This window comes from Eptesicus fuscus, chromosome 3 (genome assembly GCF_027574615.1).
Source record: "Eptesicus fuscus isolate TK198812 chromosome 3, DD_ASM_mEF_20220401, whole genome shotgun sequence".
Taxonomy (NCBI): domain Eukaryota; kingdom Metazoa; phylum Chordata; class Mammalia; order Chiroptera; family Vespertilionidae; genus Eptesicus; species Eptesicus fuscus.
In genome coordinates, this window is record NC_072475.1 from 54,623,213 (window position 1) to 54,651,167 (window position 27,955).

Consider the following 27,955-nt stretch of genomic DNA (forward strand, 5'->3'; position numbering starts at 1 on the left):
TATTCTTGGACACAGAATTATAATTTTTTTATAACAAGGAGGGACTGCAAGTATCTTGTCCATCCTCATTTTACAGATAGTTTAAAGCAGGCAAGTTTGGAATTTTAGAATAATTCTTTATTTTGTATCTTTTTGAAATAGGATGTGAGCTGCAATGAAATTCAAACAATACCTTCTCAAATTGGTAATTTGGAGGCCTTGAGAGACCTCAACCTCAGAAGAAATCACTTAGTACGTTTGCCAGAAGGTAAGAAACTGTGAAATAATTGTTTTATTATTATTTGTCTTTTTATTTTAAAGATAACTGAGACTGATGGGCATAAGACAAAAATGTATGGAGTTACGGCCAATGTTTGAGATGTAATGGTTGACTTAATATGTTATCTCTTCCATTGTGAATTTTATTTTTTTTCAACATTTTTATTTCTTTATTTTGAAAAATTTAAAGAAATATAGAAAACTATAAACATACCTGTACTCACCACCCAGAAATAAAAGGTGTTAGTTTTGTTACATATGCTTTGTATTTTTTTGAAATAAATTTAACTCTTAGTATTTATAGTAAAAGTCACATTCTATATATATGCATACATACACAATATATTTAATTTCTTACAACAGTTCTATCAACTTGCAACCATTTCTCATTTTACAGTAAAGTAATGATCTGATGGATTCACTGGTCCATTGTCACATTCTATCAAGTGACTAAACTAGGAATCTTTGATTATGAGGTTCTATACTCCCACTCTAGCTTGATTTTTTTTTTTTAATTAAATCTTTATTATTCAGATTATTACAGTTGTTCCTCTTTTTCCCCCCATAGCTCCCTTCCACCCAGTTCCCACCCCACTCCCTACCATTACCCCCCCCCTCCACTGTCCTCATCCATAGATGTATGATTTTTGTCTAGTTTCTTCCCGCATCCCCCAAACCCCTTTCCCCCTAAGAATTGTCAGTCCACTCCCTTTCTATGCCCCTGATTCTGTTATATTTACCAGATTATTATGTTCATCAGATTTTTTTATTCACTTGATTTTTAGATTCACTTGTTGATAGATATGTATTTGTTGTTCATAATTTTTATCTTACCTTTTTCTTCTTCTTCCTCTTCTTAAAGAATACCTTTCAGCATTTCATATAATACTGGTTTGGCGGTGATGAACTCCTTTAGCTTTTTCTTATCTGTGAAGCTCTTTATCTGACCTTCAGTTCTGAATGATAACTTTGCTGGGTAGAATAATCTTGGTTATAGGTTCTTGCTATTCATCACTTTGAATATTTCTTGCCACTCCCTTCTGGCCTGCATAGTTTCTGTTGAGAAATCAGCTGACAATCATATGGGTACTACATTGTAGGTAATTAACTGTTTTTCTCTTGCTGCTTTTAATATTCTCTCTTTGTCTTTTGCTCTTGGCATTTTAATTATGATGTGTCTTGGTGTGGTCCTCTTTGGATTCCTTTTGTTTGGGGTTCTGTGCACTTCCTGGACTTGTAGGTCTATTTCTTTCACCAGGTGGGGGAAGTTTTCTGTCATTTTTCTTCAAATAGGTTTTTAGTATCTTGCTCTCTCTCTTCTTCTGGCACCCCCATAATTCTGATGTTGGTACGCTTGAAGTTGTCCCAGAGGCTCCTTACACTATCTTCATATTTTTGGATTCTTTTTTCTTTTTGCTTTTCCAGTTGGATGTTTTTTGCTTCTTCGTATTTCAAATCTTTGACTTTATTCTTGGGATCCTCTAGTCTGCTGTTGGATCTCTGTATATTATTCTTTATTTCAGTCAGGGTATGCTTAATTTCTAGTTGATCCTTTTTCATATCCTCAAGGGTCTCACTAAATTTATCGACCTCCAGGCCAATCGTGTCACGGGTTGTTTTAATGGGTCTTGGTTCTGTTCCTACATTATGGAAACCTATTTATCTCTAACTTGTTCTTTATACAGACTATCATCTAATCCCTTTGTTATCCCCATCTTTCTATGGTATCAGGCCTTCAACTTTCTGTAGCTCTGTGAGGAGTCAAACAGCTTGCTTTTCATTAGTATTCCTGCCTGTAGCATCTAGATTTCATTTTATACCACTTTGCTATATCACTTAATCATTAAGAAAAAATGGAAGTAAATACATATATTAAATCCACCATATTTATTTCTTAATCATTAAGAAAAAATGGAAGTAAATACATATATTAAATCCACCAAAACAATTGTCTTGTTTTGAAGTATCATTAATTGTTCATTTCCATTTTATCTCTTTGCAGAGCTGGCAGAGTTGCCTTTGATACGGTTAGACTTCTCCTGCAATAAAATTACCACAATCCCTGTTTGTTATCGGAACCTCAAGCACCTACAGATGATTTCCCTAGATAACAATCCATTACAGTCTCCTCCTGCACAGGTAAACCATCGTTTATTTGAAGTATGTTATGAACTTTTTTGCAAAGAATGAAACTTTATGCATTTGTTATATGCATTTGTCTTTCTGTTGAAAATGAAGTTCTTTTAAAATAAATGCACACACTTATGTATTTATTAGAAGCCTTGACTAAATAGTGTGGAAGATAGGTACAGTGTCCAGAAGTGTTTTTTCCTTTCATTAAATTGATCTTCTAAAAAACTTGTCGGCCCTAACCGGTTTGGCTCAGTGGATAGAGCATCGGCTTTTGGATTGAAAGGTCCCAGGTTCAATTCCAGTCAAGGGCATGTACCTTGGTTGCGGGCACATCCCCAGTAGGAGGTGTGCAGGAGACAGCTGATCGATGTTTCTCTCTCATCGATGTTTCTAACTCTTTCTCTCCCTTCCTCTCTGTAAAAAATCAATAAAATATATATTTTTTTAAATTAAAAAAAAAACTTGTGGGAGTCTTTCATAAAGTTTTTTCTAATAAAATTTGAGTTAATTTTTTTCTGGTAAAATTTGAATGTGCACAATGTAAATGCTAGAGACAAATAAAAATTCTTAGCTTTCAGAACTAATGACTATCAATGCATCTTTTCTTACCAGTGTTATTGTACCTTTCCGTTTTCTAAAATCTTAAATTCCTTTATTTATTTAGTTTGGTCATTTGCTTAGCAATGACTGAAATGAGTCTATTTTAAATAAAGTAATTATGGGTAGTGTTACATATAGATTCTAAACATCGTACAATCTAAAAAATATTTACCAACCTGTAGCTTTTTTTACTTTATAATCAGCTGATGGTACCAGCCTTTGTCTAGCAACTATAAAACTTTATGAGTAAACATCATAACTACAGAAGGGTCTCATAATCCTAAAGAATAGGTGTTTTGACTTCTGGGACAGAAGCCAACAGGTAGCAACAGAAATATACTGTATATATAGCTTTAATATTTAAACATTTCCTGCTTTTCTTTCTGACAGAATGTACAATGGAGAACATAATAGTACATGATTGTTGGATTACTAAAAGCAAAAGTTGCTAATATAATTCATGTGGGAGCAATGCTTTAAATTCCTGACAATGCCTAACTAATAATAAGTTTACTTGATATTCTGTTTGTAATCATAAATTATTTTATATGTTACTGAGACTTATTAGTATCTAGAAAATAGAACCTATATTTATATCATTTAAATGCCTAAAATAACAAATAATATAATTTGTTAAAATGAGTGTTAGATTTTTAGTATTTGTACTTAATAGAAATGCCTTCTGTTTCCAATATACATTAAGTAAAAAGCTGATTGTGATTAAAAAAGGGACACATTTCAGATGAGTAACAATTTGATTGCATGTATGTGTTACTTTATTTAGATATGCATAAAAGGCAAAATTCACATATTTAAGTACCTGAACATACAAGCTTGTAAGATTGCTCCAGATCTGCCAGATTATGATAGGAGACCCTTGGGTTTTGGCTCCTGGTGAGTATGTTCTTTTTATTATTATTATTGTCATATTCCATCTCACAAGAAATAAAATACACTAGACCCTTAAATCTGCCTGAATGTTTGACTATAAGGAAATGACCTATTTTGACACTATTTTTCTCAGAATACTTATATTCAGTAAAATATTGATTAGTTAGATATGGCAAAGCGTAGCTCTAATCAGGGTTTCTCAACCTCAACACTGTTCGTTATTTTGGACCAGATAATTCTTTGTTGCGAGGAGCTGTCCTATACATTGGAAGATATTTAGCAGTATCCCTGGCTTCTATCATGCTCTTCCAATATGACAAATAAAAATGTCTCAAGACATTGCCAAATACCCCTGGGGGGGTACGGGAGGGTAGAGGGGTCTGTAATTGAAAACCACTGGTCTGAGTGATTTGAATATTAACCTAGCTCTGCTCTTAACTAGCTCTGTGATTTAGGCAAATCTCTCAAACTTTTTGTGCTTCATTTTTCCTATAGGGAGTGAAGAGATTGGATTTGATGACTATTGATGTCACTTTGGGATCTAAAAAATCAATTAAAGAAAAGATGTACTAAAAATAAAAGTAGCTTTTATTTTATATATACTAATTGATTTTCTCCCTTGGAGTTAGTAATTCTTGCTACGATAAACTTTTCCCCTAGTGAAATAACAGAATAGGAACATTAAACTGCTACTCTACCTTTGAGATTTGAGTGTAAGACAATTAATAGTGCATCCTGGTAGCTATATTTGAGAGTATGCCTAAAGACACTAAGGAGGAAGCATCGGCACCTATTGAATAACGAGCTTTAGCTAAGGGCTGCAGTGCTAATTGTAGACCGTGTGATTCTGTCTTTTGTCTTAGCCCAATTTTTTTTTTACTATAGCAATCATCATCAGATTACTTTAAAAACATACATAAAAAGCAACAACAAGTGCTTACAGCTCTTTTTGAATTTGTCCAGCATGTCTTCCGGCTCGTACCGGAAGGCCCAAAAAAAAAAAAAAAAAAGCAACAACAACAACCCAACAAGAGACTTGTGTATTTCTAAGAGATAAAAGAAACCTTGGATCAGTGGAGAAACCTTTCCTAAATGCAGAGTCTAGATAGCATAAATATGTCATGTCTCTCCAAAGGAGTTAAGATACTTTATTTGTAATGGTTTCACAATGTGCTAGAAAATTTAAAATATACATATATGTATACTAGAGGCCTGGTGCATGAAATTTGTGCACAGATCGGGTCCCTAGGCCTGGCCAGCCATCAGGGCCGGGGCGATTGGGGCCTGCTGGCCAGGGGCAGGGACAGGGAGTGGGAGGTTGGCTGCCGGCCCCAAGAAAGGAGCCAGCCCTCGGCCCCCCTGGGAAAGGGGCCACATCCGCCGCCACCCACCCCCGTTCCCCATCCCAGTCCAGGGCCTGGAGAGGACGCTATGGTCGCCAGGCCAGGCACTGATGCCGCAACCCTGCCACCACATGGTTCCCTGCCTCCCCCACTCCTCCTTCCCTCGCCGTCGTGCTGCCACCAGGGCCTGCCTGCCAGGGGGGAGGGACAGGGCATGGGAGGTTGGCTGCTGGCCCCCCTGAGAAAGGGGTTATGTCCGCCGCCACCCACCCCCGGTTCCCCATCCCAGCCTGGGGCCTGGCCCCAATCTGGTGATCAAGGCCTGCAGGCCAGGGGGAGGGACCACAGGAGGTTGGCCAGCCGGGTGGGAAGGACCGTGGGAGGTTGGCTGGCCAGGGAGGTTGGCTGTGGGAGTGCACTGACCACCAGAGGGCAGCTCCTGTGTTGAGCGCCTGCCCCCTGGTGGTCAGTGCACATCATAGCTACCGGTCGTTCCTGTCGTTCTGGTTGTTCCAGGCACTTAGGCTTTTGTATATATAGATAGATAATTTATATATTTACATATACATAAAATATTTCCTTGAACTCCACATGCACCAGTGAATGAGATATTATACGTTCATATCTTTCTCACTGGGGTACAGATTAGTGAAATTGCATTGTAATTTATTCAAAGTGCCGTCATGGAGTCAGAATGTTTTGGTTCTAGCTGTGAATCTCTGTACTATTGGGCAGTTCACTTAAATTCTTTGAACCCCCGTTTCTTTAATATGATCTTTACCCTCTTTATACTCTCACAGTAGTTCTGAGGATCAAATGACCTGTGTGTGAAAGTGTTTTACTGACCATAAAGCCTTATACAAATATTAGGCATTGTAGTTACTAGCTATCCACTGTGATCTAGAAAGAGTTTAGTTCTAAAAGAGTCCTGTCTTGCTAAAGAGAATTGTTATTAATCCTGTAGCTCTTCAGGTATTCAATACAAATTAGATGCTGTGATAGAATTAGTCCTTAGATGCAGCTTTCTTACTACTTTTATGTAACATAAAAGCAACACACAATTTTCCTTAAATCGTTTTATGAAGGTCACAAATGTTTTACTCATTTCCAGAGGTAAATGCTTCCAACTCCTTTAGCAATTGGCACTATTGTGATAATGCTTTCATTTTATACAGTGGCACACATATTTTTCAGTAGTGATCTATAGTGACCTATGCTTTTTTGCTGAGGTGATTTTAAGCTGATATATTTCTTTATGATGATGGCAGTGAAACAAACCTAAAGAAAGACTAAGCTGCTGGTAAGAACAGTCCTGCATCTCTAACCCCAGTAATGGAATTCTCTACAACAAGCCTGAGCTTGTGAAAGCAGTGACCATCATATTGTCTTCTTAGCACTTAGAACATTGCCTAGCATTCAGTAAGTGCGTGATGAACTAAACTCAGACGAAGCAGATTTGGTGACTTGTTATAACAGGAAATGTTCTTTCTTAAGGGTGCATTCTTCACAGATTGATAACTTTTATTTAATGCTTTGTGGCAACCAGGCGTTGTGTAAGGCTCTAACTTATATTTTCTCACTTAATCTTTATAGCAGCTCTCTGAGATAGATGTTAACCTTTTTCTATTTGAAACTTATGAGAAAACAGAAGTTGAGAGAAGTTAAACAAGTTAAAGTCATACAGCTGGTAAATTATGGTGCCAAGATGTTGGGCCAGATCTGTTAAACTATGTTTGAAACTCTTCACTGCATTACACTGATTTCATAGTTCATCTTCCTGCTACAGAGGTCACTTATGCGTTTGAATCTAGGTAGTTTATTAGGGAGACTGGACTTTCTGACAGCATAGCTGGAGCCTGGCAGAACTCTGTCTGGCCCCCTGAAGGCCAAAATTAAATATAGGATAACTATCTGTCTTGATTTGTGTATAACTAAGGGGATTTCTGGGACATAGAACTTTTAGGGCTAAAACCAGGAAAATACTGACCAAACCTGGAAAATTGGTAAGCTGGTATGTCTCACTGTAATTTTACCAGTTTAATCTCTGAGCCAGAGCGAATATGTACAGAAGCTAGAGGTAACTGAATAAAACAATAAAATAGCTTAATGCAAATATTCTCTTAATTTTCTTTACTTTTTGGTTTTTTAATATTTTTTTATTGATTTCAGAGAGGAAGAGAGAGGGAGAAAGAGCTAGAAACATCAATGATGAGAGAGAATCACTGATCAGCTGCCTCCTGCATGCCCTCCACTGGGGATGGAGCCTGCGACCCAGGCATGTGCCCTGACTGGGAATCGAACCATGATCTCCTGGTTCATGGGTTGATACTCATCCATGAGCCACACCAGCTGGGCTCCTTTTTGTTTTTTTAATCATCACTGGAGAATATAGTTATTAATTTGAGAGAGAGAGAAAAACATAGAACAGTTGCCTCCCATACATACCTTGACCGGGTACTGAACCTGTAGCCTTTTGGTGTACAGGATGAGCCACCTGGACAGGACTCTATTAATTTTTTGTTGACCACTGAAAAATGTATCTGAGCCACCTGGCCAGGACTCTCTTAATTTTATATTGACCACTGAAAAAGTCACAGTAAAATTGGGCGTATTTTGGTTGGCCACTTGTTAGAAAATACATTACAGTATATAAACAGTATCCTCTAGAGCTCTGAATATCTTTAGTTGGAAAACTTACATAATATTAAAAAGTATTTTTCAGTAAATCTTCAAATATACATATTTCTTTTGGCAGCTGCAGAAAAGAGTATTTTAAGTGTGGCTTAAATGTATATATATATCACAATGTGGCTTAAATGTATATATATATCACTTAAATGTGTATATATATATATACATATATATATATATCTCACAAATGTATAAATGTATGTATGTATATATATACTTACTCAGACTCACTCCCTCTGAGCTCCAGTGCTGAGGCAGTGGCTTGGGGGGATCCAGGAATATATTCACAAATTTGTGCCCAGGTGGGGGCCGGCCAGGGGGAGGACCGTGGGCAGTTGGCTGGCCAGTCCCGCCCCCTGGTCGAACTCCCGGTCAAACTCCTGGTCGAGGGGACAATTTGCATATTAGCCTTTTATTATATAGGATTAGAAAGCTTTTAAAATTAGGCACCTTGGCTTGACTTTGCCATGATAAAACACACATAGCACCTGTTTTTAAGATCTGGACTCTAAAACAAGCGTAAGAAAAAAGGGGGAAAAAGCACAAGAACAGATGTGTCATGTAGATGATATACATAATACATTCTGCTTAAACAACTGGGATATCTAGATGAAGGACAAATGATGTTCATTGTATTATCCTCCCAACTCAGATAGGTATAAGTTTTTTCAAAATAAAATGTTGGGAGAAATTAACTGCTTTTCTTGTAGAAAAGTAATTTTAGAATTATACTGAAAGAATTTTTGGTTAAAGTTTTGTGGAGGAAGGTAGGAAAATGAGGAAGGTACCTATATTTGTTGGATCTTTAGAATCAGTACATTTAGTACATTGGACAGATAGGTCTATATGTTACCACATGCAAAGTAAGATCTTTAGCAATAAAATAATTGACAAGTTATAAAAACTGTTTTACATTCACTAGGAGCTTTGCTGCTTTGGTTTTTACTTGACAAAGATTTATTTTACTATATGAAAGGCATATGATTAAATTTGGTAACTTTATTTTATAAATATTAAGTGACTTCTTTGAGCTGACAGTTCATAAGTAGTAAACTTGGTACCTTATCTGTGAAATCAAAGTTCATTGCTCTTTCCCTGTACCTGAAATTCTAATTTGTTGTGACAACATGATATAACTTTTTACAAGTTATATACATGAACAATGTAAGAGTACATGGAATAGAAAATTCAATACCAGGACATTATTTTAAATTTGTACCATTGAAAGTTATTTTACAACCTACGTAGGGCTATTCAATAAAATTCTAATAGACCATTAAAACATAGACTGTTGCGCCTGGTTGATGTGGCATTTCTGAGGACACAGAAAGCAATAACCATAATGAAATTAGAAGCATTTATCATGAAGAGAAAATGTTAAGAAAATTAACAGGTAGCCCTAGCTGGTTTGGCTCAGTGGATAGAGCATCAGCCTGTGGACTTAAAGGTCCCAGGTTTGATTCCAGTCAAGGGCACATGCCTGGGTTGCTGGCTCAATCCCCAGTAGGGAGCGTGCACGAGGCAGCCAATCAGTGATTCTCTCTCATCATTGATGTTTCTGTCTCTCCTCTCCCTTCCTCTCTGAAATTAATAAATATTTATATTAAAAAAGCAATCAATGAGTGCATTGGAACAATAAATTGATGTCTCTTTTGCCCTCTGTCTCTCTAAATACAATAAATAAAAAATTTAAAAAGAAAATTAACAGGTAAAGCACAGATTGGGAGAAAATATCTGCAAAATATAAATATGACAAGGACTTGTATCCAGTCTATCTAAAGAATGCCTGCAACTTAATGTTAAAAAGACAAGCCAATTAAATAATGGACAAAAGACTTGAATAGACACTTCACCAAGAAAGATATATAAATGACCAATAAGCACACATACAAGAAATACTCAACATCATTAATCATCATGGAAATGCAAATTAAGTCACAATGCTATTCCACTCCCCACCCTCTAGAATGTCTCAAATTGAGGCTGACAACATAAAATGTTAGTGCACATATGGAGCAACCAATGCTGTTACGGCAGATTTTTAAAAGCAGCTCTGCTGAGATACAGTTTTTGAATATCCATTTTAAATGTGTAGTTCAGTGAGTTTTAGTAAATGGATACAATAACGAAACTACCAACACAGTCAAGAAATATATCTCCATCACTATCATGCCCATTTATATAGTCAGTCTTTGTCCCCTACCCTCAGCCCCAGGCAGCCAGTAATCTTTCTGTCAGTATAGTTTTGCCTTTTCTAGAATTTCATATAAATTCAATAAAAACATTATGTGACATTTTGTGTCTGGCTTTTTTTTAGCAAAATATTTTTAAGATCATAGATATTAGTTTTACAACTAGAGAATTAAAGAAGAAAGCACATTGAGACTGGTAGGAAGGGCAGAGGCACAGAACGGGCTGCTCTAACACCCACATGTGTTTTTTTAATCAGGAGGGATATCTAGCCTGCGGAGGTGTACGTGATGAGCAAGGGGTCCCAGTTCCAAACCAGATCACTCAGCCCAGAGTTCCAGTGCTGGGAAGAGAAGCCCCCATAACTTTGGGCTATAAAAATCAGCGGGGATGGTGGCTGAGTGACACAGAGGCTGCTGGAGTCCCAGGCAATTCCTCCTAAAGAGCTGGTGCACGGACTTACTCAGACTCACTCCCTCTGAGCTCCAGTGCTGAGGCAGTGGCTTGGGGGCATCCAGGAATATATGGGGAGGAACTGAATTGTATGGCATTGGGGCAAGAAGTCAGGGGTGGCTTTCTCCCAGATGGGTGCTTGCAGGGGTCATTGTTCCTATGCTGAGACTTCCCCCATAACAGAGCTGATTGGCAGGGGCCATATCTGAATTTCCATTAACCTGGCCCACACTGTTTGCCCACCCTGGTGATTCCCTGTGACCCCACCCCACCCAGTTTGCAGCCCAACCAAGCTGTTTGCAATAGCTTTTCTATTTGAATGACCTGTTCTGGCTCAGACTTTCAGACCATCCTAAAATCTCTCAAACAAGGAGCTGCTGGCGTTAGCATGCCCCATGCCTCTCTATAAGAGGGCCCAGGCCTGGCACTAACAGCAGCTTGTCTTGCTTCACAGCTGGGCTTCAGCTGGGCACTTTCAAGCCCAACACAAGTAGCAGACATCTGCAGATAGCTCTGTAGCTCCTACCAGGTGGCCCCAGGCAGGACACAGGCAGTGGCTGACTTAGCACCTCCCAGGAGGCTGCAGAGCCAGTGAACCCTGTGGATAGCTTCAGACCATGCCAGATTACAACTCTACACAACCACGAGTGACACACTCAATTGGCAGACTCAGTGAGCACCCACTGAAGCAAGTCCTGCTCCATAGGGGTGTCTCTTGGACAGCATCTCTTTGCAGCTAGTCCTTACAGCCTATTGGCGTGGGGGTTAATTCCTCTGAGCGATGCCAACAGCAATCAAGGCTCAATTACAATAAGACAGTGCACACAGCCCACATACAGGCACACCCAGAGTGCCCAACTCAGGTGCCTGGGGAAGCTGAGCCCCTGGGCCCTACAAGACACCTACTACACAAGGCCACTCGACCAATTCCAGGAGACATAGCAGCTCTACCTAAAACATAGAAACAAACATGGGAAAACAGCCAAAATGTGGAGACAAACATGTCACAAATGAAAGAACAGGAGAAATCGCCAGAAAAAGAATGAAATGAAATGGAAACAAGCAAATTACTAGATACAGAGTTCAAAACAATGGTTATAAGGATGCCTAAAGATCTTAATGAAAGCTTCAAGGGACTTAGTGAGAACATCAAAGACACGGAAAAGGACCAGTCAGAAATTAAGCATACACTAACTGAAATAAAGGATAACTTATAGGGAATCAACAGCAGAGTGGAGGTTGCCAAGAATCTAGTCAGCGATTTAGAAAATGAGGAAGCAAAAAGCTCCCAATCAGAAAAGAAAAAAGAATCTTAAAAATATGAAGATAGTTAAGGAGCCCCTGGGACAACCTCAAGCATACCAACATTCACATCATAGAGGTGCCAGAAGGAGTAGAGAGAGCAAGAAATGATAGGCAGCAAAATCTCAGACATCTCTCGTAGCAAAATGTTTACAGATACATCTAGGGCAATAAAAGAGAAAATAAACAAATGGGACTACATCAAAATAAAAAGTTTCTGTACAGCAAAAGAAACCAACAAAATGAAGAGAGAGTCCACTGCATGGAAGAACATATTTGCCAATGATATATCCAATATGGGATTAATTTCCAAAATATTTAAGGAACTCAGACATCTTAACAAAAGGGAGACAAACAATCCAATTAAAAAATGGGCGAAGGACCTAAGCAGACACTTCTCCAAAGTAGACATACAGAAAGAAGGCCAAGAGACATAGGCAAAAATGCTCAAAGTCACTAATCATCAGAGAGAGGCAAATTAAAATGACAATGAAGTATCATCTCACACTGTCAGAATGGCTATCATCAACAAATGACAATGTTGGCAAGGATGTGGAGAAAAGGGAACCCTAATACACTGCTGGTGGGAATGCAGACTGGTGCAGCCACTGTGTAAAACAGTATGGAGTTTCCTCAAAAAATTAAAAATGAAACTACCATTTGACCCAGTGATCCCACTTCTAGGAATACCAGTATATCCTAAAAAACCCGAAACACCAATCAGAAAGAATATATGCACCCCTATGTTCATAGCAGCACAGTTTACAAGAACTAAGATCTGGAAACTGTCCAAATGCCCATCAGCAGATGAGTGGATACAAAAAGCTGTACATTTACACAATGGAATACTACATGGTGGTAAAAAAAAAAGAGAGAGAGAGAGAAGGAAATCTTATTTGCAACAGCATGGATGGACCTGGAGAGTATTATGCTAAATGAAATAAGCCAGTTAGAGAAAGATAAGTATCACATGATCTCACTCATATGTGGAATCTAATGAACCAAATAAACTGAGGAGCAAAATAGATCCAGAAACATAGAAGCATGGAACAGACTGACAGATTCAGAGGGGTTGAGGTTGGGGAGAGAGGTTAACTGGGAAACTTACTGGTATATGCATATGTGCATAGCCCATGGACACAGCCAGTAGTGTGGTGAAAGCCTGGGATGTGGGGGGGGGGGGGTGTCAATGGGACAAAAAAAAAACCAAAATACAAAGGGGACATTTGTAATATTTTCAACAGTAAAGAAAAATGTAAGTAAAAAAAAAAATAAGTATACATTTCCCATTTAAAAAAAAAAAAGAAGAATTGCTTCACAGACAAGAACAAGCTAAAGGAGTTCATTAAGACCAAACCAGCATTACATGAAATGTTGAAGGGTCTTCTTATTTTTTTTAATCTTTGTTGAAAGTATTACATATATCCCCTCTTTTCCCTCATTGACCCCCTCCAGCCTGCCCCACCCTCCACCCCAGGCCTTCACCACCTTGAAGGGTATTCTTTAAGAAGAAGGGGGGGGATCAAAATATGAACAAAAAATGGCAATAAATACATATCTATGAACAATTGAATCTAAAAGTCAAAATAAATAAGCAAGGCATCTAATGAACAAAATAAACTGATGAGTAAAATAGAACCAGCGGCATGGAAACATGTAACAGACTGATGAATCTCAGAGGGGAGGGGGGTGGTGGTGGGGTGGCAGGAAGAGATCAACTAAAGAATTTATATACATACTAGAGGCCTGGTGCATGGATTTGTGCACCGGTGGGGTCCCTTGGTGTGGTCTGTGGGGATCGAGCTGAAACTGGCAGTCCAACACCTCCTGCTGTTTCTGCCTGCTGCTCCAGCTCATCCCAGCCCCACTGCACCTGCCGCAGGCTTGCACCCAGTCAGTCCTGATCAGGAGAGGCTCACGCTGCCACAGTGGTGCTCGCCAGCCATGAACCCTGCCCCTGGTGCCCGTTGGTCAGCTGAGTGGCAGTCCCACTGTGGTAGTGCACTGACCACCAGGGGGGCAGCTCCTGCGATGAGTATCTGCCCCATGGTGGTCAGTGCACTTCATAGCGATCAGTAAACTGGTTGTTCGGTTACTTAGGCTTTTTTTTTTTTTTTAAATATATTTTATTGATTTTTCACAGAGAGGAAGAGAGAGGGATAGAGAGTTAGAAACATCGATGATAGAGAAACATCGATCAGCTGCCTCTTACACAACCCCTACTGGGGATGTGCCCGCAACCAAGGTACATGCCCTTGACCGGAATCGAACCTGGGACCTTTCAGTCCGCAGGCCGACGCTCTATCCACTGAGCCAAACCGGTTTCGGCTAGGCTTTTATATATATATATAGATATGCATTACCTATGGACACAGACAATAGGGTGGTGAAAGCCTGGGGCAAGGCGGGAACCAGGTGGAGGAGGGGGCAATGGATAGAAAAAAGGGGGACATCTATAATACTCTCAACAATAAAGATTTTTTTAAAAGATCATTGATCTTACATTTTAAAATGGGCAAAAGAGCCTGGTTGGTGTGGCTCAGTGGTTGAGCATGGACCCATGAACCAAGAGGTCCCTGGTTCAGTTCCCAGTCAGGGCACATGCTAGGGTTGCAGGCTCGATCCCCATGAAGGAGGCAGCTGATGGATATCTCTCTCTCATTGATGTTCCTCTTTATATATCCCTCTCCCTCTCTAAAATCAGTAAAAACGTGTTTAAAAAGAACAATAAAATGGGCAAAAGATTTAAACATTTCACAAAAGAAGATAAATAATAACCAATAACCACACAAGAAGATACTCAGTATCACTAGTCATGAGAAAAATACAAATTAAAACCATAATGAGATAATACTTCACCTCCACCAGAACACCTGAAATTAAAGACAGACAATGCAAATGTTTGCAGCTTGAACTCAAATAAGTTGTTGGTGAGACTGCAAAATGATATAGTTCCTTTTGAAAACAGATTAGCAGGGTGTTGATTTTTTTTAAGTTAAACCTACACTTACCATATTATTCATTCATTCACTCCAGGATATTAAAAACATCAATATTTTCACTGTCATGATGCTGAATTTTAAAAAAGTACATATAATTTCATTTTATGAGTTCTACAATAAGATAAACTAATTGTATTATTTTTCTACTACTGCCATAACAACCAACCAAAATTTCAGAGGCTTAAACAAGACAAATTAATTATCATACAGTTCTGTAGGTCAGAAGTCTAACTATTGGTCTCCTTGGGATACTGGCAAAGCTGCATTTTCTTCTGTAGGCTCTCAGTAGGATGCATGTTCTTGCCTTTTTGAATGTTTAGAGGCTGTCTGCATTCCTGGCTCTTGGTCCCCTTTCTCCATCTTCAAACCAGCATTACACCACTATGACCTCCTCTTCTGCCTCCCTCTTCAACTTTTAAGGACCCTTGTGATCCCAGTGAAAATGCTTTCCGATAATTCAAGATAATCTTCCTATTTTTTAAAAAATATATTTTATTGACTTTTTACAGAGAGGAAAGGAGAGGGACAGAGAGCTAGAAACATCGATGAGAGAGAAACATCGACCAGCTGCCTCCTGCACACACCCCCACCGGGGATGTGCCCGCAACCAATGTACATGTCCTTGACCGGAATCGAACCTGGGACCTTTCAGTCCACAGACCGACTCTCTATCCACTGAGCCAAACCGGTTTCGGCTAATCTTCCTATTTTAAGGTCAACCAATTAGCAACCATATTTCTATCTGTAACTGTAATTCCCCTTTTCCTTGTAAAGTACAGGTTCTAAGATAAAGTCTTGGGCATCTTTGCAGACCATTAATGTAAGGTGAAAAAAATCAAAATGGTGATTGCACACAGTGGTGGGGTGAGAAAAATTGACTGGGAAGGGATGGATGTGTGGCAATTTTCTGGCAAAATAGAAATATCCTATATCATGATAGAGGTATATGTTATTATAAAGATGTATTTATTTGTCAAAAGTGCACAGCAATGTTGAGTGTATTTCAGTGTATGTAAGAGTACTATTAAAAGTAAAAACAAATGACAGGGGCATTGGAAATGGATGGAGGAATAGATGAAACAAGGATGACAGGATGTTATTTTTGAAGCTGGTAACAAGTACCTGGGAGCTCATTATTCTGTTTACTCTGTTTTAATTTGGAATTTTTCATATTAAAAAATTAAAAGAATGTTCATTTAGTTCTAAATAGTTAAATCCCTAAAAGCCATGAAAATGTTTATTTGTAAAATTGAATCTGATTTATTTCAAATGTTAATTTTAAAATATCAGACTTTGCAGTAATAACTAACGTCTCTTTTTGGCAGCCACGAAGAACTATACTCAGGTCGCCCTTATGGAGCCCTTGATTCAGGTTTCAATAGTGTTGACAGTGGTGATAAGAGATGGTCAGGGAATGAAGTAAGTGTTTATTCTGTTCTGCATGTTATAACTCCTGATTAAGAGAAAATCAAATGATGAAAATGAAAAGTTTCTTAGTTGGGTTCAATTTCTCATTACATAAAATATACAGAAAAACCAAAGGAAGGATATAAATTCCATATAATCATACCATCCAAAAATTGTTTCTTCACTTTCTTTTTACCATGTGTGTTTTACATGTTTGTTACCTCAATGTCTTGTATAAATAGTTTTATATCCTAGAAACCTAAGCAAGAACTGAGCCAGTTACAACTGATGGATAAAGAAATGGGAACCTTAGTAAAGAATATCCATATACTCAAGATAAATGACTTTCTTAGCCAATTATATCTCTTTTGTTTAGTTATTAGTACTATATTTTCTCTTTTTATAAATTACTAAAGTATAATATTTTAGCTACAGATTGGGTTAAGTGATTAAGTACTATTTATAACATCATTTCATTGGGAGTACAAAGCAAGTTAATTTTAGGTGTGCAATGATTTGTAAAATTACTTCTGTATTTATATGTGAGTGGGTATGTACATAATTTTGGCTCTATCCATATCCTCCTATATAATAAAAGCCTAGTATGCTAAGTGTCCAGTTGTCCATTCAACCAATCAAAGCATAATATGCTAATGATATGCTAAGGCTGCTCAACCGCCTGCTATGACATGCACTGACCACCAGGGGGCAGATGCTCCAACAGGTAGGTTAGCTTGCTGCTGGGTCCAGACGATCTGGACTGAGTGAGACGGGCCGGATACGCCCTGGAGCCCTCCCGCAGCCCCTCCCCAGGTGGCCAACCTCCCGCATCCCTCCCCAGCTCCGATCGTGCACTGGTGGGGTCCCTTAGCCTGGCCTGTGCCCTCTTGCAATCCGGGACCCTCACGGGATGTCGGAGAGCCAGTTTTGGCCTGATCCCGCTCAACACAGGAGCTGCCCCCTAGTGGTCAGTGCACTCCCACATGGGGAGTGCCGCTCAGCCAGAAGCTGGGCTCACAGCTGGTGAGTGCAGCAGCAGTGGCAGGGACCTCTCCCGCCTCTGTGGCAGTCGGACATCCCCCGAGGGCTCCCAGACTGCGAGAGGGCGCAGGCCGGGCTCAGGGACCCCCCCCCTCGTCCCACAAGTGCATGAATTTCGTGCACCGGGCCTCTAGTAGATACATATATGTAAATACTTTAAGTTCATGTACATATGTATACAGGATGGGGCAAATGTAGGTTTACAGTTGTGAGTACACCAAACACAGAGTTTATACTACTACTAGAGGCCTGGTGCACGGATTTGTGCACCGGTGGCATCCCTTGGCCTGGCCTGTGCCTTCTCGCAATCCGGGACCCATTGGGGGATATTGGACTGCTGATTTCGGCCCAATCCCCGCAGGCCAGGCCAACGGACTCCACTGGTGCATGAACCTGTGCACCAGGCCTCTAGTATGCATATAAGATCTTTGATTAATCTCGCCCTCCCCCTTTCCCTCTGAGATTCATCAGTCTGTTCCATGTTTCCATGCCTGTGCGTTGAGCATCTGCCCCCTGGTGGTCAGTGCGCGTTATAGCTACCAGTCAAACAGTTGAATGGTCGCTTAGGCTTTTATATAGAGAGATTATTTATTAATTATTGAGTTATTTTCCATATGATCAACTATAAACCTACTTTTGCCCCACCCTTTATTTATAGTCATACATACCCTTCTATATCACCCGATGATATGTTTTTTATAGATCTGAGAGACAGAGAGAGAAACATTGATCTGAGAGAGAACCCAGAGAATGGGACCCTCAACCTCAGTATATGCCCTGACCAGGAATCTAACCCGCAACCTTTTGGTATATGGGATGATGCTCCAACCAGCTGAGCCACCCAGCCAAGGCCATTTTAACCATTCCTAAGTGTGCATTTTAATGGCATCAGGTACATTTACATTGTTGAGAAACTTTCACCACTATGCATATCCAGAACTTTTTGGGTATTTTTTTCTTAAATATACATTTTAATGAGTTTATATTATATCCATGCTTTTAAATACTTGGTAACCTAAAGTGTAGAATAATATTTTTTAATATTTCTACTAATTTTTTAAGCCTACAGATGAATTTACAGATCTACCTCTTCGAGTAGCAGAAATTACTAAAGAACAAAGACTACGAAGAGAAAACCAGTACCAAGAGAATCGCGGCAGTGTAGTAGTAGCAAATGGAGGTAAATATAATTCCTGATGACATTTGAAGTCTTTATAATTATTCTAAAAAATGGTCTTTTTCACACCTACTCCTTTGGTTTGTGTATCTGTAGTTTCTTCAACTCTTTTAAAGACTTTCTCTTATATGATTGGGAAAAAAATGTTTTCTGTTGGGATTAAATTTCAATTTCTCTGTATTTTCAGGCTTTCAGTTAAAATACGGTGCTTCTCTCTTATCTTTATTTTGGGAGGAAAATATTAATGACAGTTTATCTGGATTAGATTTTTGTTAATCTTAATTTAACCAGAATCTTCTTTTGAAGTATTAGTCTCCTTTCAAAGATTCTTTTTGTGGTTATTACTTTACCTCTTTTAGGAATTCACCGCTATTCTTCATTACCTTTTCCTTCATCTGGAATTGTGCTCTTCAAGGGCATCTGAATCTGAGTCATCCTTATTCTGATATTTTAATATTTGTGATTTAAAATTTTTAAAATTATATAATTGTTTTTATAGTTCATTAACAGACAGAACTCTTTCTGCTTGTATATCTGTGGCAGACTTGATTTTCTTATTCTACTCAATATTGCTTTAATTTGAATTTTTAAATTTTGAGGGTAAGCCATAAGGGAGAAATGACTTTGATTTTCCAGAAATCCATTGTATTATCTGAGAAGAGGTTTAATCTCTGACTCATTATTTCAGTTAAGTGGTTTGCTGTCTTTTTTTCCTACCATTTTATATTCTTTTTTTACTTCTGTTATTTAGCATTTCATTCATATTTTAGTAGTTTTCTTTTTAATCTTGCTTGTATATGTAATAATCTTTCTCATTGATTCATTTAAGCCTTAAAATAATGTCTATATCTGTGCTGTCCAATATAGTAGGCTCTAGCCACATGTGGTTATTGAGAATTTGAAGTGTGGCTTTTCTGAATGGAGATGTACTGTAAGTGTATAACAGATTTTTGAAGACTTTGCATGAAGAAAGGAATGTAAAATAATGTTTTATATTAATTACATGTGGTAATGATAATATTTTAGATCTATTGGACAAAATAAAATATATTATTAAAATTAGTCAACTTTTCTTTTTACTTTTAAAAATGTGGCTACTAGTTAATTTAAAATTACATATGTGGTTTACTTTTGTGGCTTACATTCTATTTCTCTTGGAGAGTGTTGGTCAAAATAGTATGAAAAAATGATATTGCATTCTTGGGAAGTAGTAATAAAATGAATTATTTATTTAGTCACACAAGTTGTAACACATTGGGAAAAAAATGCATTTATGTACCTGTTTCTAATGTGGGTGTAGACCTTTTCATCTTTTTACCTATTAATATAACTAGTAACTCAAAATTTATTTTTGTATTAACTTCAGTTATGGATATATTTAGAAATAATTGAATCAGAAAACTAAATTGAGAGGTACACTTCTTAAAATTGACTATTCCCAGAAACTGCAACTTTTAGCCAGCTTATAGAATATCATACAATAATAGCTGGGATTTAATACATCTCTAGAGAAACGATCTTCATAGCAAGTATTTTTTTTTTCTAGCGTGCCATTTTAACTGGATTTTTAAATGGCTACTGCCTTCGCAGTTCACCCAGATTTGGTTCTGATTGGTCAGTTTCTATGCCAGTCAGCGTTAAAAGCTCTGTCTCTTAGGCAGCCATTGGCTCCTCACAGTTCACCCAGATTTGGTTCTGATTGGTTGGTTTCTATGCCAGTCAGCGTCTCCAGGCCTGATCAGAGAGGCAGGGCTGATCAGCAGTCTCCGAGGCTGCTGGTGTGGCCCAGAGAGAAAGAGAGGCGCGACTGTTGGCGAGGCCCGGAGAGAAAGAGAGAGGCAAGGGCTGATCAGCAGCTGCCACAGAGGCTGCGGATCAGACCCTGCTTCCCTCTCCAGGCCTGATCCGCAGCCCTCTCAGCAGTCAGTGCTGGGTCACCGCGCCGGCACTGACTGCAGGACTGACTTGCGGTGTTCAGTTGTCCGTTCGGTCGTTTTGGACGTTATGGACCCTGGCTCTTTATATATAGATATAATGATGTGATTTTATACTTTATTTATATACTTCGCCTCACCCCAAGACATTTATAGAATAAAAAATTCCCCAAATGATTTTCTTCTATCCGCAAACTGCTATAAAATATCTACAATGCTGACCTCTAGAAAATCATTTTTAAATAGAAAATCTTTGTTCTGGTTTTGGACAGCAGTTACAGGAAGGGAAACAGTAGTCAGTATCTATTTCTTTATTTCCAAGTTCACTTTCCTCCAGTCCTTTCTCTTTTCTTTTAAGTTGATTGTGTTAGGTTTTCTGCCTCCCACCTCTTCAAAGAGAGGTATGATTACGCCCCAAATCTAAAACATGGGGAAGAACCTAAAAGAATATGTACCGTCCGATGTTTAAAAATTATTCTTTCTGCCCTAACTGGTTTGGCTCAATGGATAGAGCATCAGTCTGCGGACTGAAAGGTCCCAGGATCGATTCCGGTCAAGGGCATGTACCTTGGTTGTGGGCACATCCCCAGTAGAGGGTGTGCAGGAGGCAGCTGATTGATGTGTCTCTCTCATTGATGTTTCTAACTCTATCCCTCTCCCTTCCTCTCTGTAAAAAATCAATAAAATATATTTAAATAAAAATTATTCTTTCTTTCTTTGTGTCAAAAACTCAGACTGTCTTATTTAAACCAGTAAAGAGCTATCCAAGGAAAAAATAAATATTAAAGGTCTGTATTCTAATTCTTATCAATTACTATATGCTTTAGTGAATTAGGACTAAGATTTTTCTGGAGCCTATTTTTGTGAGTGGCCATGGACTAATAATAAAGGCTTACATAATTTAAACTTCTCATTTCTTCCACTTTCAGAATAGAAAATGTTAGGGAAAAGGAAAAAATGCAATGTAATGTCTTTCATTAGCTATCTAATTTGAATGTTTTTTTTCTGATGTGTGTGTGATGTGGACAGTGGAACATGATCTAGATCAAATTGACTACATTGACAGCTGTACTGCAGAGGAAGAAGAGGATGAGGTGAGACAACCCAAGGGCCTGGACTCAGACAGCCTCAGTTCACAGTTTATGGCATATATTGAACAACGGCGAATCTCTCATGAGGTAGTACACATATTTAAGCCTAACTCTGTTGCTACCCCCTAGTAAAAATAATTTATGGTAGTATAAATTTCTGTCTATCAGTGATTTGTTGGTTTAGGCCTTATTATTTGTTTTATTATGTTCAGTTCCAGTTTCATTACTGAATTTTTCAGATTCGTTTTTAAAAATCAGACTATAGTCTCAAATAGGGTTTACGTTTATTGTCTAAATAAGACAGATATCAGAATTTTTAAAAAAGAATTTAAAAAGTCCTAAGAGTATTCTATGCCTTTGAAGAAAATGCAAAGGAATGTGATGCTTTTAATTGTTGTTCTTACTGCTTTTTTATTGTTACATATTGACAAATCATAGTTTGATCAGTAACTAAGAATTGAACCAAACCGATGACTTTCGGAGCAACATAGAAACTTAACCATAGAATTTGTATAACCATAAAATTTGAGCTTAATGATATTGGAGCTTTTATGCTCAGTCACACAGAATATAAATTGTTTGCCAATAAAATTCTTGGATGTCTCTTACACTGGAGCATTGAGTTGCCTTATAAAACAAACGAGCATTCAGTCCACTGCAAGAACTATGCCAATTCCCCAAAGGTCTCAAGTAGAAATAGCATTCTTCAATAAATCTTGTCAGCATAATAAAATGGCTCCACTTTAGTGTGTGTGTTGTTAATGTCTGGTGTTGGTCCCAGGTTCTGAGCAGGGGTTATTGAGAAACACTTGGGCCTTTTTGGAGAATGATGAAATAGAGAATAATCATTTTAAGTGGGACATGTTAGGGAGTGATATTATCATTCTTTTAAAAAATCCTTTGGTTTTCCTATCTGAAGGCTTTTGAACACAGTATTTTTGTTGGTATTCAGAAGGCACTCTTGTATTTAAAGTTGAATAAAGTTATATAAATCAGAGTCCTGCAGCCCAGAGATATCAGTGTGTTCGAGGTGATTAATGTAACTACTTGTGGTTCAGGTTATAAACGTCCCTGCTAGAGCAACTACTTTATAATAAAGTTATAATCACTAGTGCACACTATAACCTTTTTTAAAAAATATGTTTTTATTTATTTTAGAGTGAGAGGAAGGGAGAGGAAGAGAGATAGAAACATTGATTAGAGAGAAACATTGATTGGCTACCTTCTGCACTCCTCCATCTGGGGATATACCCTGACTGGGAATCAAACCAGCAACCTCCCAGTGCATGGTTTGACGCTCAACCACTGAGCCACACCAGCTGGGCAACAATGCACACTATAATCTTAAAGGGAATCCTTTTTATTTTCTTAAGGTCTCTTTGATTATTTTATGGTTAATTAGACTGTATAAATGAGGTGTCTAATAAAAGTGATAATGCCTATTACTCTACTGGTGAAAAATTGTAGTGCCGTTTCTTCAATCCATTATATTGGCCAGTTTGTAATATGTTTTTAATTCTTGCTTCCTATTATGTATGGCAGTCTTTATGTCTGTCATAAGGCTCTTTATGACTTCTGTTTCATAAAGCTTTCTAAAATTTGGCATCTATAAAAATATGATGAAGCAACCCTGGCTGGTGTGGCTCCGTTGATTGAGTGTTGTCCCATACACCAAAACATTGCAGGTTCTGGATCTGGGCACATGCCCAGGTTTCAGGTTCGATCCATGGTCGGGGTGCAACCTATTGATGTTTCTTTCTCTCTCTCTCTCTCTCTCTCTCTCTCTTCTCTCTCTCTCTCTCTCAAAGCAATTTAAAAGAAAAACATTTTTAATGTGATGAAGCAGTATTATTTTAGATGGTTTAATAACCAGTGAAGCCCTAGCCGATTTGGCTCAGTGGATAGAGCGTCAGCCTGCAGACTGAGGGTCCTGGGTTCGATTCCGGACAAGGGCACATGCCTTGGTTGTGGGCTCAATCCCCAGTAAGGGGTGTGCAGAAGGCAGCCGATCAATGATTCTCTGTCATCATTGATGTTTCTTTCTCTCTCTCCCTTCCTCTCTGAAATCAATAAAAATATGTTTAAAAAAATAATCAGTGAAGTTTTTTTATGTTCTTGAATACTATCTGAAAATGGATTAAGATACTAATCTATTTGAGATTTTAAACACTCTGCTATTACTTGATTTTATTATAAATCTCTCACATATCTAGAAGTATGATAAAATAGGGCATGACTTACAGAATATGACTTTTTTAAATTAAACCAATGTCATATACATTTTTTTAAATATATTTTATTGATTTTTTTACAGAGAGGAAGGTAGAGGGATAGAGAGTTAGAAACATTGATATCAATGCTAACATCTTATCATTCATTTATACTGCATGTCCACTATAATTTATATAATACAGTGAGAAGGAAATCTACTTTTTTGAAAATAAAATAAACATTTTTGGATTATGAGTAGTTTTGTTTTTACCAAAGCAGTAAGATAGCCTATAATCCTTTAAACATAAAAATTCACATTTGAAAATTTTGTTATAATATTATAATATTTTTTAGTGTAATATATATATATTCCTAAATGTCAAGTTGAATGTGAACTGTGTAATCACAGTGTTCTGGATATATATTTAAATTGATTTATTTCTGCTTTTTTTGTGTAGAGTTCACCAATAAAGCCAGTACCCACAAGGGAGTTTCAAAAAACAGAAGACATAAGAAGATATTCACATCAAAACAGGTTTGAAAAACCAATTCTATTCATTTTTTTCTGTCTTAACACTCAATAAAAAGCATGAAATGATTTTAGTTTTATATAGATCTGTGTATAATGAAGACATTTAGATACCGTGTGTTTTAGACACTGTATTTAGAACTGCGTGATAATGTGCTTTGTGCTCATATAATAGCAAAACAAGTAAAATTGATTTATTGTTTCTAAATTCAGATCACCTAAACAATTATTTGATTTGAAGATAGTTAATAACAATGAGATTTTTATGGTGATAATCTGGATTTATCCATAAAGAAAGCTAAATGAAATTCTCAGCCTTTGTTTTTTTGCTTCCTCTGTTTTTATGAACTCCTAAAGCAGTAGACTTGGCATGCCTATTCTTAAAACAATAGTATATTTAGTATGTAGACGTGTCATACATAGTTCTTTACTTAAGCTTGACAGGATATTATAGTTTAGGGGACTGAGATATAGATGGATAAAGAAAATGGGGAGAGTAATTAAAGAAATTTATAACTTGGCCTTTTATAGTCTCATCAGTCAGTTCATAGTGATTTAGTTAAATTTTGTATCTTTGAAATTTATCTCAAAATGACTTTTTAGTTGCCATGTCTACTTCTACTGAGGGTGTAGTGTTCTAAGATTACAATTCAGGGATTTCCTATTACATTTTCCCACTTTGAATGGACCTAGACTCTATCTCCTGGCCCTGTTAGTTCCTATGTTCATCACAAGTAAAGCTCAATATCTCTAGGATTTTAGTATAAACCCTCAAGGTGAAAGCCAGCTTTTTAGCCCAGTTGCCTTATGTATTGGTTTCTAATGCTTATGTAACAAATTATCACAAATTTAGCAGCTTAAAACACACCCATTTATTATATCACAATTCTGTCGGGTAGAAATCTGTACAGGATTTCCTTGGTTCTTTGCTTTGAGTCTCACAAGGCTGAATCAAGGTATTGCCTGGCCTGGATTCTTATCTGGAGACCCTGGGGGAGAATCCCCTTCCGGAATTATACAGGTTGTTGGCAGATTTCATTTCCGTGCAGTTGCAGACTAAGGTCCCATTACCTGGTTGGCTATCAGCTGCGAGTCATTTTCAGCTTCTGGAGTCCACCCACATTTCTTAGTTCATGGCTCCTTCTATATCAAGCCAGCAGTGATGGACCAAATCCTTCTCACATTTTGAATCTCTCTGATTTCCCTTTCTGCTGCATCTCACAAACTATGTTGCCTTCCTCTTCTTTTAAGGGTCCATGTGATTATATTAGGCCCACATGGGTAATCTCCCCATTTTAGGTCAGCTGATAAGTAACTTTAATTTCATCTGCAAAGTCCTTTCGATGTGCCATGTGTTCACTGGAGTAACACCAGATGTGGGGATCATAAGGGCCAAAAATCTGTCTATTAAACCTTAATCCAGAGTTCCTATTTTTACTGATTTTTATAATCTGTGAATTCTTTATTTTCATGGCACTTCAGCAGTGTATTTTAAAATACTATTTTATTCAACATTTTAGTTGTTTCCATTGGAAGAATCATTCAGAGTGCCACAGTGCTAGAAACTGAAGCATAATTATAATCCTCCCTCATCCACAGGGGATTGGTCCCAGGACCACTTCAGATTCCAAAATGTGCAAGTCTGAGTTTGCTCTCCATATCCCCGGGTTCCACATTGGGATATTCAACCAGCCATGGATTTAAAATGTTGGTTGAGCCTGGCCAGTGTGGCTCAGTGGTTGAACGTTGACCCATGAACTAAGAGGTGACCAGTTCGATTCCTGGTCAGGACACGTGCCCAGGTTGTAGGCTCGATCCCAAATAGGGGGCAGGTGGCATGCAAGAGGCTGCCAATCCATGATATTTCTGTCATCAGTGTTTCTATCTCTGTTCCTCTCCCTTCCTCTCTAAAAAAAATTTTTTTTTCAATGAAAACATATATTTTTAAAATGTTGGTTGAATCCTGATGCAGAAGCCACAAATACAGAGGGCCAACTATACTTTGAATTGTGTGTTTCCAATCACTAGACCTTAATATAGTCTTTGAATGGGAGCTCAATAACCAGTTAAGCTCTCAGATCAATGCATACAGTTGACCCTTGAAAACCACGGTTTTGAACTGCACAGATCCACTTATACATGTTTTTGTTTGTTTTTTCCCCAATAAATACCTATACTGTTTTTGATTCACATTTGGGGGTCCACAGATGTGGAAGACCAACTTCATGCATTGATCTACGCCATTTTATATAGGTGACATGAGCATCTGTGGATATTGGTATCGCTGGGGGTGGGGGCTAAAACCAGTTTGCCAGGGATACCAAAGGACAGCTAAGTTTTTGGTGTGTCAAAAGTTATACTCGGGCCCAGCCAGTGTGGGTCAGTGGTTGAGTATCGACCTATGAACCGGGAGGTCACGGTTCGATTCCCAGTCAGGGCACATGCCTGGATCGCAGGCTCAATCCCCGGTAGGAGATGTGCAGGAGGCAGCCAATTAATGATTCTCTCTCATCATTAATGTTTCTATCTCTCCCTCTCCCCTCCTCTCTGAAATAAATAAAAATATACATATTTTTTAAAAGTTACATGCAGATTTTTAACTGTGCAAGGGGGTGGGGGTTGATATTCCTAACTGCCACATTGTTCAAGTGCCAACTGTACTTCATTTTTTCAATTAGATATTTGCTCAGTATCTACGTGCTACTTCTGTGTGCCAAGTACTTTTCCAGGTATTTGGAAACAGCTGTAAACTTTAATCAAAGTTCCCATCCTCATCGTGCTTATATGCAAATGGACTTGATAATTAGAACCTACAAAACAACATCACCTCTAACGACTGGAAACTTCAGGCTCCCAAGGCCTGTCTTAACCGAAATATCAGTCCTCCCGTTACAGAGACTCAAAGGAATTGAGTCAGTTTAACAAACTGCTACTTGCCCATTAGTCATTGCTGAAAAGGAAGTTGCTTACTTTCTCCTCCAAGTTCTCCTTCACATCCCTTACCCTCCATATACATTGCTCCCCACCTACCCCTTCCACACACACATAGTACCTACCTGCCTGGAGAATAATAAAGGTAGGGGGATAGATTATGATAAATTGTTAAGTATTTTATAGTTATTTGCCAAGATGGATTAAATAAATGTAAAGTCAAAACTAACAAAAATTACTGTTTTTTTTAAAGTGTTTACTTATTATCTAAATGTCATTTTAGCTCAGGAGAGGTGATAGTATCACGCTAAGTCTTGTAAAGTTTATTAATTTATATTGGAAGCAATATAGAATTAAAAACCATTTGGCTAATAATCATAGTTTAAAATTTCAGGTCCTAAATGTCAAAAAGTCACTGTTGCAACATTGTTAGTTTTAAAGACACAGATGAGTAACAGAGACTTGAAGCACCAAGTCCAGTTCAGGAAAAAGATAAATACCAAACTATAAGAATTAACACTGATAAAATGGAGAAGCAAGTTTTACTATTTTTTTAAGCATTAAATCAGGTTTCATCGTTTTCTTGAAAATAAAAACCAAGAGTATCTTTACTTTTGCTCTTAAAATTGCTTTGTCAATTGAAAATGGGAGTCGGAGTTCTTTGCAAGTACAGTTACCAGGTTCTGTAGTATTCCAGATGTCTGTTCATAAATTACTTTGTATATAAAACGATCTCCATTTATATGTATCTTGTTTCAATCATGGTAGTAA

At 38.0% G+C, this 27,955-nt stretch overlaps 1 protein-coding gene and 1 non-coding gene across 2 annotated transcripts in view; both read left to right on the forward strand.

Annotated features, from left to right (window-relative positions):
• The window catches only part of LRCH3 (leucine rich repeats and calponin homology domain containing 3), a 101,801-nt gene that overhangs the window by 40,935 nt on the left and 32,911 nt on the right, over positions 1-27,955 (forward strand). Inside the window, 7 exon segments of the mRNA XM_054713894.1 lie at positions 142-247; positions 2,261-2,397; positions 3,776-3,885; positions 16,189-16,282; positions 18,374-18,491; positions 21,404-21,600; positions 24,183-24,259. Coding sequence (XP_054569869.1) covers positions 142-247; positions 2,261-2,397; positions 3,776-3,885; positions 16,189-16,282; positions 18,374-18,491; positions 21,404-21,600; positions 24,183-24,259 — 839 coding nt within the window.
• Positions 4,814-4,876, forward strand: LOC114227768 (U7 small nuclear RNA). The gene has a single exon (XR_003613839.2). It is a non-coding gene; the product is annotated as a U7 small nuclear RNA (small nuclear RNA).